General features: G+C 43.3%; 1 protein-coding gene across 1 annotated transcript; it reads left to right on the top strand.

Annotated features, from left to right (window-relative positions):
* The first annotated feature begins 430 nt into the window (after window positions 1-430).
* LOC129596902 (uncharacterized) lies at window positions 431-2515 on the top strand. The gene is made up of 2 exons (XM_055494304.1): window positions 431-831; window positions 2048-2515. Exons 1-2 carry the CDS (start codon window positions 660-662, stop codon window positions 2404-2406), a joined length of 531 nt encoding a protein of 176 aa, XP_055350279.1. The 5' UTR covers window positions 431-659; the 3' UTR covers window positions 2407-2515.
* Window positions 2516-14530: the final 12015 nt, after the last annotated feature.

Raw genomic sequence — 14530 nt, 5'->3', positions numbered from 1 at the left:
GTACCAGGTCCACTGCAGCACTGCCCGGGTGAGCACTGAGCACCTCTATTTCTTCGACCCTTTTGCTGACTGATCGTTTGAATTTTTTAAGAATTTCAGTAAAACCAGTCCGTGGCTGAGAAATGTCGAAGTGCTGATTACAAGAACAAGACTTCCTTAATCTTTATTATTTGTTTATTTCGCCAGCTGACATATTAAGTCGATGCACGAAAATATACTCCAGCCCATAAGTATGAAACCGCTGAGTAAGCAGTGCGTGATCGGTTGTGAGTGGTACGGGTGCTGCCACAAGTGTTTCTAAGTGTTTTATATCGAAAGCTGAGTATAATTTCGACTTGCTTGGATGTTTGGCCGGGTTGAAATTCCTGGATGCTGTTACTCACGCGCCGTCATAGCGAGAATAGCCGGTACCATGCTGAATAAAAATGAAGTTCTCCAGGTGTTTAATTCGCGGAGTATTCATAAACAGGTCCATTTTGCCTGGCCACTCTCAAGATTCTTTGAATTGTTAGCTGAATCTGCAAAAAGCTTGTAAACGGGTGAACGTCGTAGGTGAGGGGTGACTTATAAAAACAGGCAAAAAGATCGTTTATCGACTACATGTTGTCCAGTTTGCAAGTTTTCACACTGTGTTACTTTGTTCAACCTTAATATCCACCATGATCGTGCCGAAGTACATGCCTTGTCTGGTTCTGTTCATCGTCCATCAGAGCGTGTTCGGAAGTCGTATTATGGAAAGATGGGGTGCCGTACTTAACCGGACTCCAGCAACAACCACCACTACCACCGCACCAACAACGACAACGCCGTGCCCGACATGCCACGTCTCCGGCAAGTATTTATTCAATAAGCGTTAAAGTTGCATTTTATTCACAAAATATCCTATATGTAAATGGATTACCATAATCCACGGCTAACTTCTGCCGCAAAAGTTCCGCAGGAAAGCTGATCTTTCGTATATAATTCATATACGCCAGAACGTGAACTGTTTTGAATGCCAGAATCAGTTAATAGTGATTCTGACTTGTGATCAGACAGAGGTAGAAATTGGAGGATAGTGGCCGCGTAAGCAAAGGGTATTTCGAAATCTTTTCTCCCTAGTTTTAGTTTGGAAAGGATCCCGCGTTATCTAACATCTTAAAACGAAATTCTCTGATTGTATATTCGGCAACGGCATTTAATTTTTAACCGGTTCCTACATATTTGTCTTGTTCCTTTGTTAACCTTGTTTAGTTTTACGTATCATAGTAGTTACCGTGAGATTGAACGTTAACTGCCATAAATTTGTCAATGTGGTGAATAAAACGTTTTGTAACTCGTTCATGGCTCTAACACATGTTATCTGTGCCTTGCCGTGGGAAATTACGCGACAAGCTTGTACAAGCATGCGCTCTGAATTTTCTTATTCGTTTTTCGTTAAAGTTTCCAAAACTGTGATGTTTAGTTGGGCAGCTGCCAGCTGGTAAGTGTTAGCTCTCAGATTAGCTTAATGAAATACTGCAGTGCATACAGTAAAGCCATCCGGATCCGGTCGAAGCAAATGTTCTACAAAAAAAACAAACTAATGCGTCTTGTGCCGTTCATCTTATGCGCCGGACGCAAGTTTAACAGACAGCTTGTTTACCCATTCTTTTTCATTTTCGCTATGCTAAGCCAGTTTGAAAGGCGGAACCAAGTATATTTGGTTGGTAATTCAGTTGTGTAGAAGTCCGGCAGTTATAGTAATTTTACTAACTGAAGTTGCAGTCATGCATAATATCTAAAAATGTTGCTAAGCCGGATTAAAAAACCTCCTAGTCTAAGAAAATAACACCACAGCTATAAGAATTTGACAGAAATCCATAGCGGATCAACGGTTAAGCAACAGCACTATGACGGTTTGTTTTGCAATGTTAATGTATTTCGATTTTTGGTGCAGCCAAACTGTATCGTCTGTATCTGTATGTACAGCGCTTCTATTATTTTAAAGTGACGCATATCAACAGAACCCGGCATTATTGACAAAAAACTACTCGTGCTTTATTGACATTTGACAATCCGTTTGTAGGCAAACAATACTGCCCAGACTGGGTAACAAGCGAAAGCTGGTGCTTCGGCGATCCCTTCATGATTTTGAAAGAACGAACGGACCTCGACTGCGTTGAGAAGCATATTCGTGGGGGACCGGGCACCACCGATGAGAGCAAAGTTTCCTGGGCGGCTGATGTGTATCATCTGGGATTGTGGCGTAATATTCCAGTAACAAACGGGACCAGTTATGACGAAAACTTCGAAAAGTTGCAGAAGTGCACCAAATTTTACGGAATAGGAAAGGGCCTAACAAGCCTGTTGGGATGCGAATTTCAGTGCGAAAAATATGTCAACTTCTTTCAGAAAGGAGCACCCAAGCTTCCCAAGAGCCATTGATACTCGTTTGATTTATGTACGTGACAGATTTAGATTTGCATTTTCATCACGTTAGCACGTTATTCATCGAACTCTGTCTATTTTCTTTGCAACTGAAAAAAATACACATTCGGACGTCTAAAATGTTATCGCGGAAAAGTGAGTATACGGTAGTTTCTTTCTATGTCACTGTGCGCGGTCTGCAAAAAACACAGAAATGAGCATTCAAATACACTATGCTACAGGAAAAAAAAATAAATTTTTGGTATAATTAAATGTATTTCAAACGCATACAGCATACGCCACTGCAAAGGTTCTCGAGCCGCTTGTTACTGCACACTCATGAAGCACCTAATATAAGAACACTCGATGCAGTGAATTAACTCAGTGTATTTTGATATACTTAAGCGCAAAATAAAACTTTCGCTTGAATGAAATAAATTCGAAAGCCTCTCATATTTCCGGCAGGAAAAAAACGACACTGAAGGTTGATCAATTCTGGGCGCTATTGTACAAGTGGAAAATACTGTTCTAATATATTTTAAACTGTTCTACAGTCTGAAATACTGTTTTATTCTATGCGAGGGTAAAAGTACTCGTGGTGAAACTGAGTCATCGGCTGTTACACAATCGACCATGGGACTTACCGTGCCATGTTGCTTGAGATCTTTCATGACGATGAAATCAACAGGGACAGATTCCTCGCACAATCAAAACCGGAAGCTAGTATTTGGTTGAATGCTTTGCCTTCCGCCCACATCGGCAACCTCCTGGACGACGACACCCTGAAGATATCGGTTGGGCTCAGGTCAGGTGCTGTCATTTGCGAAGCACATCAATCCGCGAAATGTCACAAGCCCGTAGATATATATGGCCACCACGGACTGCCATGCTAATTTTCCGCTGGACGTCATCCTCGACACGGTGGGCTTAACAGCATTGTGTGCCGATCGTTGGTTTCAGCGGGCGTTCCAGCAGAACGGGAACCGCGTGGTACGTTTCATACTTCCGGTCGCTGCCCAGACGGATGCAATACGGTTGCCAGGAAACGCGGCATGTGCTTGGCCTGGGACGTTACCTGCGTCACTTCGCGTGGATACTGTCGCCTCGTCCCATATAAAGTCTACTTCGTTTCGGGTGCCGCAGCAGCGCAGGCGGAAGAGACAAAAATAAACAGATTATAAGAGACGAAAAGATAGACTAAAGAGAGACTGTAAATTAAAGAAACGAAAAAAGTCATTTTATTCGCATTTTCTAGAAAATTTGTGTAAACGCTTCCTAAAAGCAAAATTAATATGTAAACTGAAAAAAAATTCCATCTGCTTCCGGTGGGTGAACAAATGGCAGCCTTCTATTGTCGCAGCTTGATTGAGAATCTGCTGCGGAAACTCAGCGAAAATCTCACATTACTCAGATTTCTTGTGCCGAATCCAGCTCACACTATCTCTTTGTTTTCTCAATCAAAAGTAAGAATGATGTGTAGAAACATTTTGTGCGAAAATCAAGTCGATCACACCAGAACTGGTCAAACTCACTGACTTCGCCTGAACAGGTACACAAGAAAACTCATTCTAAATAAATCACGGACGAGTGCGAGCATAAAAAGGAATTTTTAGTTGTAATACCGTATCTGTAAAAGAAGCATTTTGAAGGAAATAGTATCAGTCTGAAAAATCAGGAAGCAGTGCCACAGCACATGGCAAAATAATTGCTTAACATAAAAAAGCGTGCCAAAAGATGGTAGAATCTTACAGAGCGGAAATGTACAACGCCCGGACTTGCACGATATTTTTACGCCATCACTGTATACCACAACTCGGACAGTCGCACTACTTCTTTCTGTGCTCGACCTGTTTAGAAGAAATTTTGGCCACGAGTGCAGCCTATCCCAGGAGTCGCGGAGAGGACCCGTCCAGGAACCAATGGTGGCTTTTTCGTCCCATGCTAACGCTGCGGTCGCTTCCCGACGATTTCCACAGAGCACTTTTTGCAGGCACTCGTCCTTTTCGAGAATTAACATCAGCGGTGACCCACAACAGGGATGGATTATCAAGTTCATGGAATCCGTTACAGTACTGTCGTCCTGTCAAGAAGGGCAAACAATTAGAATAGGTAATCTAACAGAAATTTAATGGTAAAGTCGGCATTCACATTAATCGCGCGAAGCAAAAGGATGAAAAATTGGAAGCCGGCTAGTCGGTTTGCGGATAAAAAAATCCATTAGTAAAAAATCAACGATGACTGTGCAACTGGAAAACGCCCAATGCGCGTAATTCTCCAGCATGAGATTAAACAGAGAAGCGTTGTCTGCGCAATCTGCCAGGCATCGATTTCGTTCCTCAAATTCGTGTTTATGGAAGGCCATGTACAACGGGACAGATACCTGTCATTTGATAAGTGGGAAGGCGTTCGGCAGTCATTCCATAAATTTGCTCGGATAAATCTGCGGCCTCGATCGTCTCCCGTAAACCCATTTCGTCGTACAGGGGTGTACAAGAAGTATTCCACAAACGATGCATCGAGTACAGTTCGTACTGGCACATAGCTGTGGTGTATGTTGTCCAACAACAGCTGCATTTAGTCTCCAGTTCACAGCGCGCCCAGGCCGGCGGGCTGCAATCAAACGTGCCCCGACTGCACTGCACAAAATAAAGAAGAATGAATCCACCATGCGCTTGCCACCATGTACCTGTATCTGTATAATTTATAACTGAAAGGAGGTGACACGAAATTCGTTGGCACTTACGGGCCTAATAAACCTAAGCATACGCTTCAGCATCTGTATTTTGGTAAGTGGACAAGAGAGAAACGAGTAAGGTTATTGAAGATAAAAGTATTAACCTACACACTGAACTATGTATGTATTCTATGCTATACTATGCATATGGTTCGCGATGAGGATAAATGTATTAACCTACATACTGTACTATGTATGTGTTTTATGCTATACTGCATATGTTCACTATCCCTACGGCAGCTGTGACACGACGAACTACAACTGACGATTTTGCTTAGAAAGTTAGAATGATAGTTGACAGTAAATTTTTACGCACTGCCATGCAACGGCAACGATATGTTACAGCCCTGGGCAGCCAAGTTGGGGCACTTTTGTAAAACAATTGGCAAATATTTGTAGGCGTTGTTCTGTTCTTATATTTGGACTTATGGCATGTAACTTTTTATCGCAAATCCAAAAATACTAAAATAAGACTCTTTTGATCGCTCAGTGACGAGCCGAGCATTGATTTAGGGGGAGAGGTAGCAGTCCGTTTTGGGATGCTTACATCTGCCGCTCTAATAAATTCCCCAATCCATATTTTTGTGTGAGCTTTTCTCCTAACTGTTGGGTGACCCCAAAGGTATTTGCCACGGGAGAGAACCAAAATGTTGCGGGATCAGTGGTCGGCTTAGCGTTGCAACAAGGGGCATCTCCCATAGACTTGTATGTTAAAAACGGCCTACCGAAGATTGTGGTTGCCTAGCGCACAGATTGAAGAAACCTAAAACTATTAGTTTTAGTGAATAAGTTGTAGGTCCTGTTAGTTGATTTTCATGTGCAAAGGAATACCCGCCTCGTAGTCGGGGAGGTGGGATTTCCAGAAGAGTGGAAGAAAAAAACAGCAAAGCTGTTGCAACAAAAAGTTATGGTGGCTGTTGAAGGTTGGTTGAGCCCACTGTATTCGGCTTGCTACATGGATTAAAAACCTGAAACTGACGCTTAATGCTCTGGGAGTGAGATTTTAACAAAAACGGCATTATCTGGCATTCTGCGGGTGCGCGGCGAGCTTGGAAATAAGGTCATGCCTAATTTTAGCTGTGCTCGCCGACGCACTGCAAAGGTCATTGAGGCTTGACTGAAATCGACTGTTGTCATGCACCTCCCTTAGTAGAATTGGATGGTAGACAAGTACGGTTTATCATCCTAACACTACGGCCTTAGTGGAATTTAAAAAAAAATATTAAGTGCGAGGAGAACCGTCACTGCATACGAGTTTAGCGGTATTTTTCTCCTGGTCTGCCTTAGTTTTCAGCTCACTGAGATTTCAAGCACGTTCTAAACATGGATACCTACAGTTCAAAAGATGCCGGACACCTTCGGCAATAAAGTAAAAAATAAATATATAATTATTTATTAACAGCAGACACGTAGTAATTGTTGGAAGAAACTGCCCCAACTTGGCTGCCCAGGGCTTTACATCTAGGTTCTTATCGGGTATCCTTGAAGACTTCGCGTTCAGTGAAGCATTATTATAACGATGAACCTTAACTACAACCTGTTTGGGCTTTCTTGAACTTGCGCATGAATATCAGAAACTCTGAAATTTGCAACGGACCGCACACCACTGAATTGTTTCCGCCTTATTTTTCAGGGAGTTAGACGCATGCGAAATTTGCTTTGTACGGACGACAATTGCACAAAATATTTGCGCTAACACAACGAGTTATACCATTTTAATTCAGCAGGAACAGGAGAGATGACTACCCTTAACGCAAGTCTAATATAATCAACTTTTTGAAGATCGCTCCCGCGCAATCGCAGTTTCTTGCCTTCGACTCACGCTACATAGGTTGCACTTACCGTGTAATAAACTTGGTACCGGGAGCAATCGAAGTGAGGACATTGTCTTCTGGAATGGTTTTCCACAGATCGCAGTGACTGACTGATGTTTCCACAAACTGGTCAACCATTGTTTTAGAGTTCATTGGTGGGTACCCGCACTGCAGAAGAGAATGCAGTCAGAATGAAGTAGGTACAACGCTTAAATTTGCATCATTTTTAGAAGGGTGACCGCGAAGGCTATTCGTTGTTTTGGAGGTAACTACGAGACTTCGCCCATTTTTCGATTTCTCACTTTCACCTCACCTCCATTCGTCCATTACTTTTCCCACCTCAGCCCACCTCCGGCGGCACAAAATCTCATCCCGGCTCACCTAATGTACCCCATTTTCACCCCCACTTTTCGGTTTTTTAAAAAAATATTGTGATGTTCGATTTTAATGTCAAATCTAAAGGTACTATTCATTTACAGTAACTGCGGTAACCTGTTGTGCAGCTGACTTAAAAATCTGTATAATCTGAAAATATCTGCAAGCATTTTATTACCGCTATTGAGAAATCTCATCACTGGTTCGCTTAACACCACGCCGCTTTAGATCACGATTCAGACTGCAAAACAACAATGTTTCGAAATTATAATCTTTAGTGCGAAGTCGACGTTCAGAAAGCAAGTATCCCGCGACACTAAAAATCCGCTCCACACCTGCTGTCGTTGCAGGTGCGCACAATATTTGTTGAGCAATCCGGGATAAACGTTTATATTTCTCTGCTTTAGCTTTCCAGTAGACAAGAGGATTTACTTCGGCTCCGAAAGACTGGTCATTTTCACACAAATACATTTCATATTCTGCATCCACGCTGAGGCTCTGACCGGCAGACGTTTGTACAGTGGCAAGTAATTTAGGCTTTTTCAACACAGAGAAAAGGCTTGACGATGTAGACGGCAGTGGCGCAAGCTCTTCGACGGGCGAAATATTCAACTGCACTCGTTCCATCATGCCGATGACTACAGCTTTCATCTCGTTAGTAGTTAAGGTCCCAAAGCCGCAATCGCACAGTTCGCTTTTATAATTCGGATCCAGAAATAATGCCGCAATATAAACGCTGTCATTTTCAGTATTAGCGAAACGAGTATTAACTTCACTGAGTAGATCACGGGCATATGATTTCAGCAGGCTAGCCGGATCATCAGCGTATGCCTGAAAGTAAAATCCGTGATATTTACGATAGCATAAGCAAATGTACATAGAAACAATAGATTTCGTATTTATAACGTTCTAAATTTTAATACAACAACTCAGCTATTCTACAGTTGATGAGCAAAATAACGTACAAAGTTACAAACTACAAAGTACAAAGTACTACAAACTACAAAGTTAAATGGTGTTGCAATTTACCTGAAGGTTCCGGCGCAACAGATAAACGGCGGGAATCACTTGGCAAACAGTAGGATAACCAGCGCTCTGCAGTTTCAGAAACAATTGCTCAAATGTGCTCGTCAAGTTGATGAAGTCTTGCAAAATTCGGACGTCTTCAGCAGTCAGTCGGTGTTTTTCTTTGAAAATCAGTCCGTCTTTTTCCCAATTATACTTTACGGCAACTTGAACCATCTTGTAGTTAGTGTTCCAACGGGTAACACAGCGGTTGGTAAATTCGCGTCCAAAGACTTTCACAATTTGCTCCGTTTGTTGCGGTGACTTCTTCGCAGAGCTCACGATCTTTGCAAGTTTTTCGATGACAGTGTTCAACTTCGCACAATTCTTCACTGGATTTTTTAAACATAGCTGCATTGTGTGCGCGACACATCGTAACTGCAAAATATCCACATTTTTATTATGCACTGTAACAACGCAAACAATTAATCGTAAGCGTCTAAAATCAAGCAGATTTTACAACTGACATTATCCGCCGCTGCGAGAAAAAACTTTTATTTTTATAATTTTTTCTTTATATAATATAATATTCAGACTATTCACATGCGTTAAAGCTCCGAAATACATTATTATTTATTAGGTAATTCTTAACATATTTACTTATTTTACACCAGTTATTGTACCTGAATTGATCTGCCGTTGATAACACATTCTTGCTCCAGCAGACCGCATACTTCTTTTGCAATTGTTGAATCCGAATCCAGATCATCAGGACTGAGATACTCGACATCATAGTCCTCGCTGGCTACTGCTTCAGTAAGACCATCGTCAGTATTAAGATTATTATCACCTTCGCAGAATCCTTCCATAAAACCCGGCATCCAGTCTTCAAAAGCTTTCACAACATTTCCACCATTATCAGTGCCCACGTAAATAACCTTTTTCCGGATATTGAACTTCTCCAGTATTTCGATTACCAACTTGAAAATTTCATCCGCTCCGTGTTTTCCTTCAAAACGCGTACAGGCAAGCAAATGATTCCGCAAGTTCCACGATGAATCGATGAAATGTACAGTAACGCCCAAGTAGCCGCGCTGTTTCTTACTACTCGAAATATCACAGTTAATGGTAACGAAATCGACTGACTCCAGTTCTTTCTTCAGCAGATCCACGTAGATTTTGTCGTTTTCTGGTATCATATGGCGAGCAATGTACTTTTGAGTCGGCCACTACAAAATAATGAGATTTTTAGTTAGAAACTTCTAGTTCTAAACACAAAACCTGCTGCTGCGCATAAAATGTAACACAGGCGCGAATATAAAGTACAGTGAGCACACTAGCGAAATCCACAACCGGTTACCCCCCGTATTGTTACATTTAAAAGTAACTATCGTCACTTACATGTAGTCGTTCGTCGAAATTCTTCACCAGTTTGTCCCAACATGGATTTGTCAAAGCATTCACCGAAATTAAAGTAGAAAACAGTAGTCACGGTTTACACCCTGGGGTATTAAACAAATAAATCGTAAAACCATTTTGAAAGGGACCAGGGAGGAGGTCAAAGTCGTAAAAATTCCTTAAGTAAACAAACAATTTGATAGGGAACAGGGAGAACCACAACACAGCTGTGCAAACACACCTGTGTCCATACATTCCGCATTTTATGGCCGTAACGGCCAGTAATAAATTGCGATCTGGTCAATCCAGAGAGAGAGAGAGAGAGAGAGAGAGAGAGAGAGAGAGAGAGAGAGAGAGAGAGAAGACGTTGACCACGCAGATAATGCAAAGTGCGTCTATTACACAATTAGGCAGCACAGAACAGTGCACTTTAATTAGCCTTCTTCGCAGAAGGACAATACTGTACCAGGATACAGTTGCTACGGCAGCGTGCAAAGCCAACGCACAGCGCGCATATTTTGCCAGTCTGCAGGTACTCTTGCAAAGAACCTGAATTTTTTGATTAATTTTCGAAATCTCAGAAGTTCTTACGCAAAACCTACTTTTACATCATCTGGATTATCTGGATTATTGGTTTTCGAGTACGGATTGTGTGTACGTTTGTTTTTGGATATCTATCGTGCCGATTCTGTACCAGGTAAGATCCTACACATTACATGTAGCATACATGCTAAAAATAAAAATGTGTTAGTAGTAATAGTGTGTGTTTGGCAGGAAAATGTCTAGTGTACGCGCTACACGCTCGCGCACGGCGTCCACGAGACCATCCCCGGCCGCTTCCATCCGCGGCAGCCCTGGATCACAAGCGGGATCAAGAACACCGGCCCGTCGCAACCGTAGCAATCTGGCTGATTCCGCGCAGGTAGGTGGAAAATTATTTTGTCACACTGGCATTTGTTCATACGTATGCTACCATTTACAGTGTATCATGCATATCGTATTTGTTCTTTGTACATTGTTTAGAGCGGGGACGACGGCCAGCGTGCAAGCACTTCCGCACCTCCGCCACCATACATCCCGTTGAGTGACCGCGATCCAGCGGCTATCCGGCGTATGACCGATGAGGAGGTGAGTTAGTGGCTTTGTTTAGACCTTAATTTTTTAAGCTCATGTCTAATACTTTTATAGTTTGAAGCCGCCGTCGCTGTAGACGCGGAGTACACCCGGAAGCGGCTGCTGGAAGCCAGAGCTGGACGGGTGGGTGATTCGTCCTCACGATTGCCGTCAACAACGGCCAGCACTCCGCGTAATACGCGGTACCGCACCGCTTCTGTCCACTCGTCCCGGGAGAGCACGCCGGCGTCTCATGCACCACGACAGCGACAGACGGCACGTATGTGCGATCCAGGTACACTTGCCACGCTTCGTTCCCGGGGGCAGTATAGGTCTGTTCTTGACCTGGTAGATGGCGATGAGCATCCCGGCGGCAATGAAGACGGGAATGGGAGTGATGACGATAGCAGCGACAGCGACGATGAGGACGAGTATGAAGACGCAACCTCAGGCGATGAGGATGACGATACGGACGGTAGCAATGCAGAAAGCGATGACGATGAAGGGGAAGAGGGTGGCGGTGTGGAGGGCCACGGCGATGACAATGACGAGGAGAGCGATGATGATGGCGAAGAGAGCGAAGACCCCGATGAACCAGGCACTTGGGCGTACTACCGTAAACGGGTAAGTCTGATATAACCAGTTCTATTTTGACTCCACTACTAGGTTTTGACTCCACCACTGGGTTTTGACTCCACCATTAGGTTTTGACTCCACCACTAGGTTTTGACTCCACCACTATTTTTCTAATAACTATTGGATGTTCTTTAGGCGGCGCAGACTATGGTGCCTGCAAAGAGGGCGCGAACCGATGCCCGTAAGGTTACGCCGGAACCGCAGAAGACCCCGCGCAAGCATACGGCGACTGTAGCGTATGATGGCAGTGTGGCGTATTTCGACCTGAAGCGTTCGGTGATAGTCCGCCGGAACGGGCGAATCTATGTGTCGGGCAGCTGGTATGGCAGATACCTAATGGATATTTGTGAACTGGGCGACCTGGACATCACCCATATTCCCGAAGCAGACCCAACCCATAAGGACTGGGATCTGCCGCTGTGGAAAGACGATGATGCATTGAATCGGGCAGCACTGAAGCGGAAGATGGATCAGGTTGCGGAAGTAGGCGGATACTCGTGCGGCTACTGTTACAAGAAGGCCAAAGACAAGTCGGCCGTGCATATCTTTTCCCACGAGCAGCGGTCCAAGGCACGTCAGCAATGTGTCCGCCACGTTGTGGGAGACGACAGGAAAGGACGGAAGATGCGCAAGCCATGTCCGTATTTCGTTGCTAAAGAGAAAGACGCAGCGCGAGACAAGACCGAGCCTCAGCGACCATACATCAAGTTCGCACCGGGCGGACGTGTAATTGTGCGACACAATGGGAAACACTACGGCAGTATTAAAAATGAGTGAATTAGTAAATGGTTGTCTGTCATTTTTAACATCTTTCCTGTAAAAGAAAATCATGTGTGCATTTATTTTGGCTTACATATTTTGTGTACTAAATGATTTGCTCTGCAGTATTTCTGATGTCTGTATTAATAATCATTCATACTGTTTTTCCTTGGGTTCAAATTCTTTTCAATGCATATCAAAAAAATTTCAACGGTATTGGTCTACTTGAAGACAATTAAAACATAAGCTTCTCTAGGAAATTATGGCGCTATTACGCTACACCTGTCAGTAACAAAATCAGCGCGTGTTTATATATGGTTTCATGCATATTTAGCAAATCTATATAATCATGTAGCCGTATGTTTACTTAAGAACTTGCACACACAGCGGTCATCATAATCAAAGGGAAAAGTGTGCGCTCCACGTTTCTGATGTGCTCCATTAGTTCCACCGCGTACACGACAAATTAAAAATCGTTAGAGAACAGACGCAAGTGCCCATGCGGCCAATAATCGAGTCCAGAAAGCCATAAAATTTATAACATGCCTTCTAAAATGGCTGGCCAACCGTCAATGCGCCGCTCCCGCGATGGACATGCTCATTTTTAAATCAGTTTCACTTCAGAGCTGCACGGAAAGCACACGTATTCTAATTTCCAACCGTTGTAATTTCGATTGTTCTGACTTTGTATTTGAAATGAGTGAACGTGCTACATCAACGCCGCTGAACGCCGGTTTTGGCGATGTCAGCTTTTCGGACTTAAACTTAAGTGGCATCTTTGATGGTAATGGTAGTTTGTTGGCAGCTATTTCCAGGGAGGGTTTCCCGGAAGTTAACAATGCAGATGTTGATGCAGGTATGTGCGGAAAGTCATCTTTTTTATTCATTCATTAATTTAAAGAAAGTAACTAATTTGTCAGAGAAAGTAACTGAATCTTTTTTCCCTTTTAATCAAGTTATGGCAAACATCGAGCGAGCTTGTGGTATTCAGGAAACTGCACCCGGCATAAGCAATACCAGTGGTGAGGAAAAATAATTATTCTTGTTTGTTTTTTAATTCATAAGCGTCACTGAATAAATTTATACTGCATTATCAGATGAAAATTTGGGAACAACGGACAACGGAAGCATCATCATTGTGGATGAAGTGGGCAAGCAGCACAGCAACAACACGCAAAACTCCACAATACGACCAACTGCCGGCAGTCGTAAGTGGCGTTGGTTTTTTTTTGAATAATTATTATGTCGTGCTCAAATTTCATTGACAAATAATTCTGTAGACACTAATATATTTTGACTCTGCTGTTTTTTGTTAATATACTAGTTTAGCTGTATGTGTGCAGTGTTATTATTGTGTTTATGTGTGCGCTGTAGCGCCATGGGAGGATTCTAACCACAGCGACAGTGACGACGACGATGTCATCGTCGTCTCGCAGAACAAGAAACGCAAAGCGTTGGTGCAGACGTATTTAGCACCACCTGGCAACCGGAAGCAAGCGCCACCGGCCCCGTTCAAGAAGCGCAAGGCGATCCATGAGCGCTTTGCCAACATGCCAGCATCACCGGTACAGTACGGAGCTGGTCGTGTCCTAGGGGTACTCAGCGCCCCCTCAGCTCCACGACCATGGCCACCGGTAGCGATACCTGGATTACGCCGTCCGCCAGTTGTGCCGGGACCGCGCCCCAGCACTTCCAATTTGACACCAGCAGTATCGCGTGCTGAACTGACTATTCGACCCAACGTCCCATTTCAGCTGGTTCGCCCATGGGGATTTCCGGGTTATATTCCCGGGAGGCCTTTTTACAACCCTGGAATGGCCGGATATGGACAGCCGTTTCCCCACTGGTATGAACCAGATGCCTATCAACGAGAATACGACATGATGATGAACATCATGCATGGTTTCGGCATACACAGAGACAACAACAACCAGGACGATAACAACAACAACAACGGATTTCAGTAAGTTCGGCGGCACACTATATTTATCTGCGGTTTCGGTACCATTTCCTGTTATTAAGCATGAATAATTAAAGCGGCTGTGTATGTTATGGGCATGTGCACGTGTAATTATCAATAACTTTTTGAATTTGGTTTTTCATCCATCCACCGTATTATTGTTAATCGTGTTATACTCTGCAACTGTATAGACGTTTTGATGATGATGATTAATTTAGTATATTGCGATAATTTCGACATTATGCTGGACGTGTTTAAGCTTGACATTATGGTATTAAATTTGGCAACTGATGAATAAACATTGTATGCGCTTAAATTATAAGTTTGATTATAGGCATACAATTTTAG

This window comes from Paramacrobiotus metropolitanus, unplaced genomic scaffold (assembly GCF_019649055.1).
Source record: "Paramacrobiotus metropolitanus isolate TYO unplaced genomic scaffold, Prichtersi_v1.0 Parri_scaffold0000097, whole genome shotgun sequence".
In the NCBI taxonomy this organism is placed as follows: domain Eukaryota; kingdom Metazoa; phylum Tardigrada; class Eutardigrada; order Parachela; family Macrobiotidae; genus Paramacrobiotus; species Paramacrobiotus metropolitanus.
This window is presented reverse-complemented; position numbering and strand designations above follow the sequence as displayed.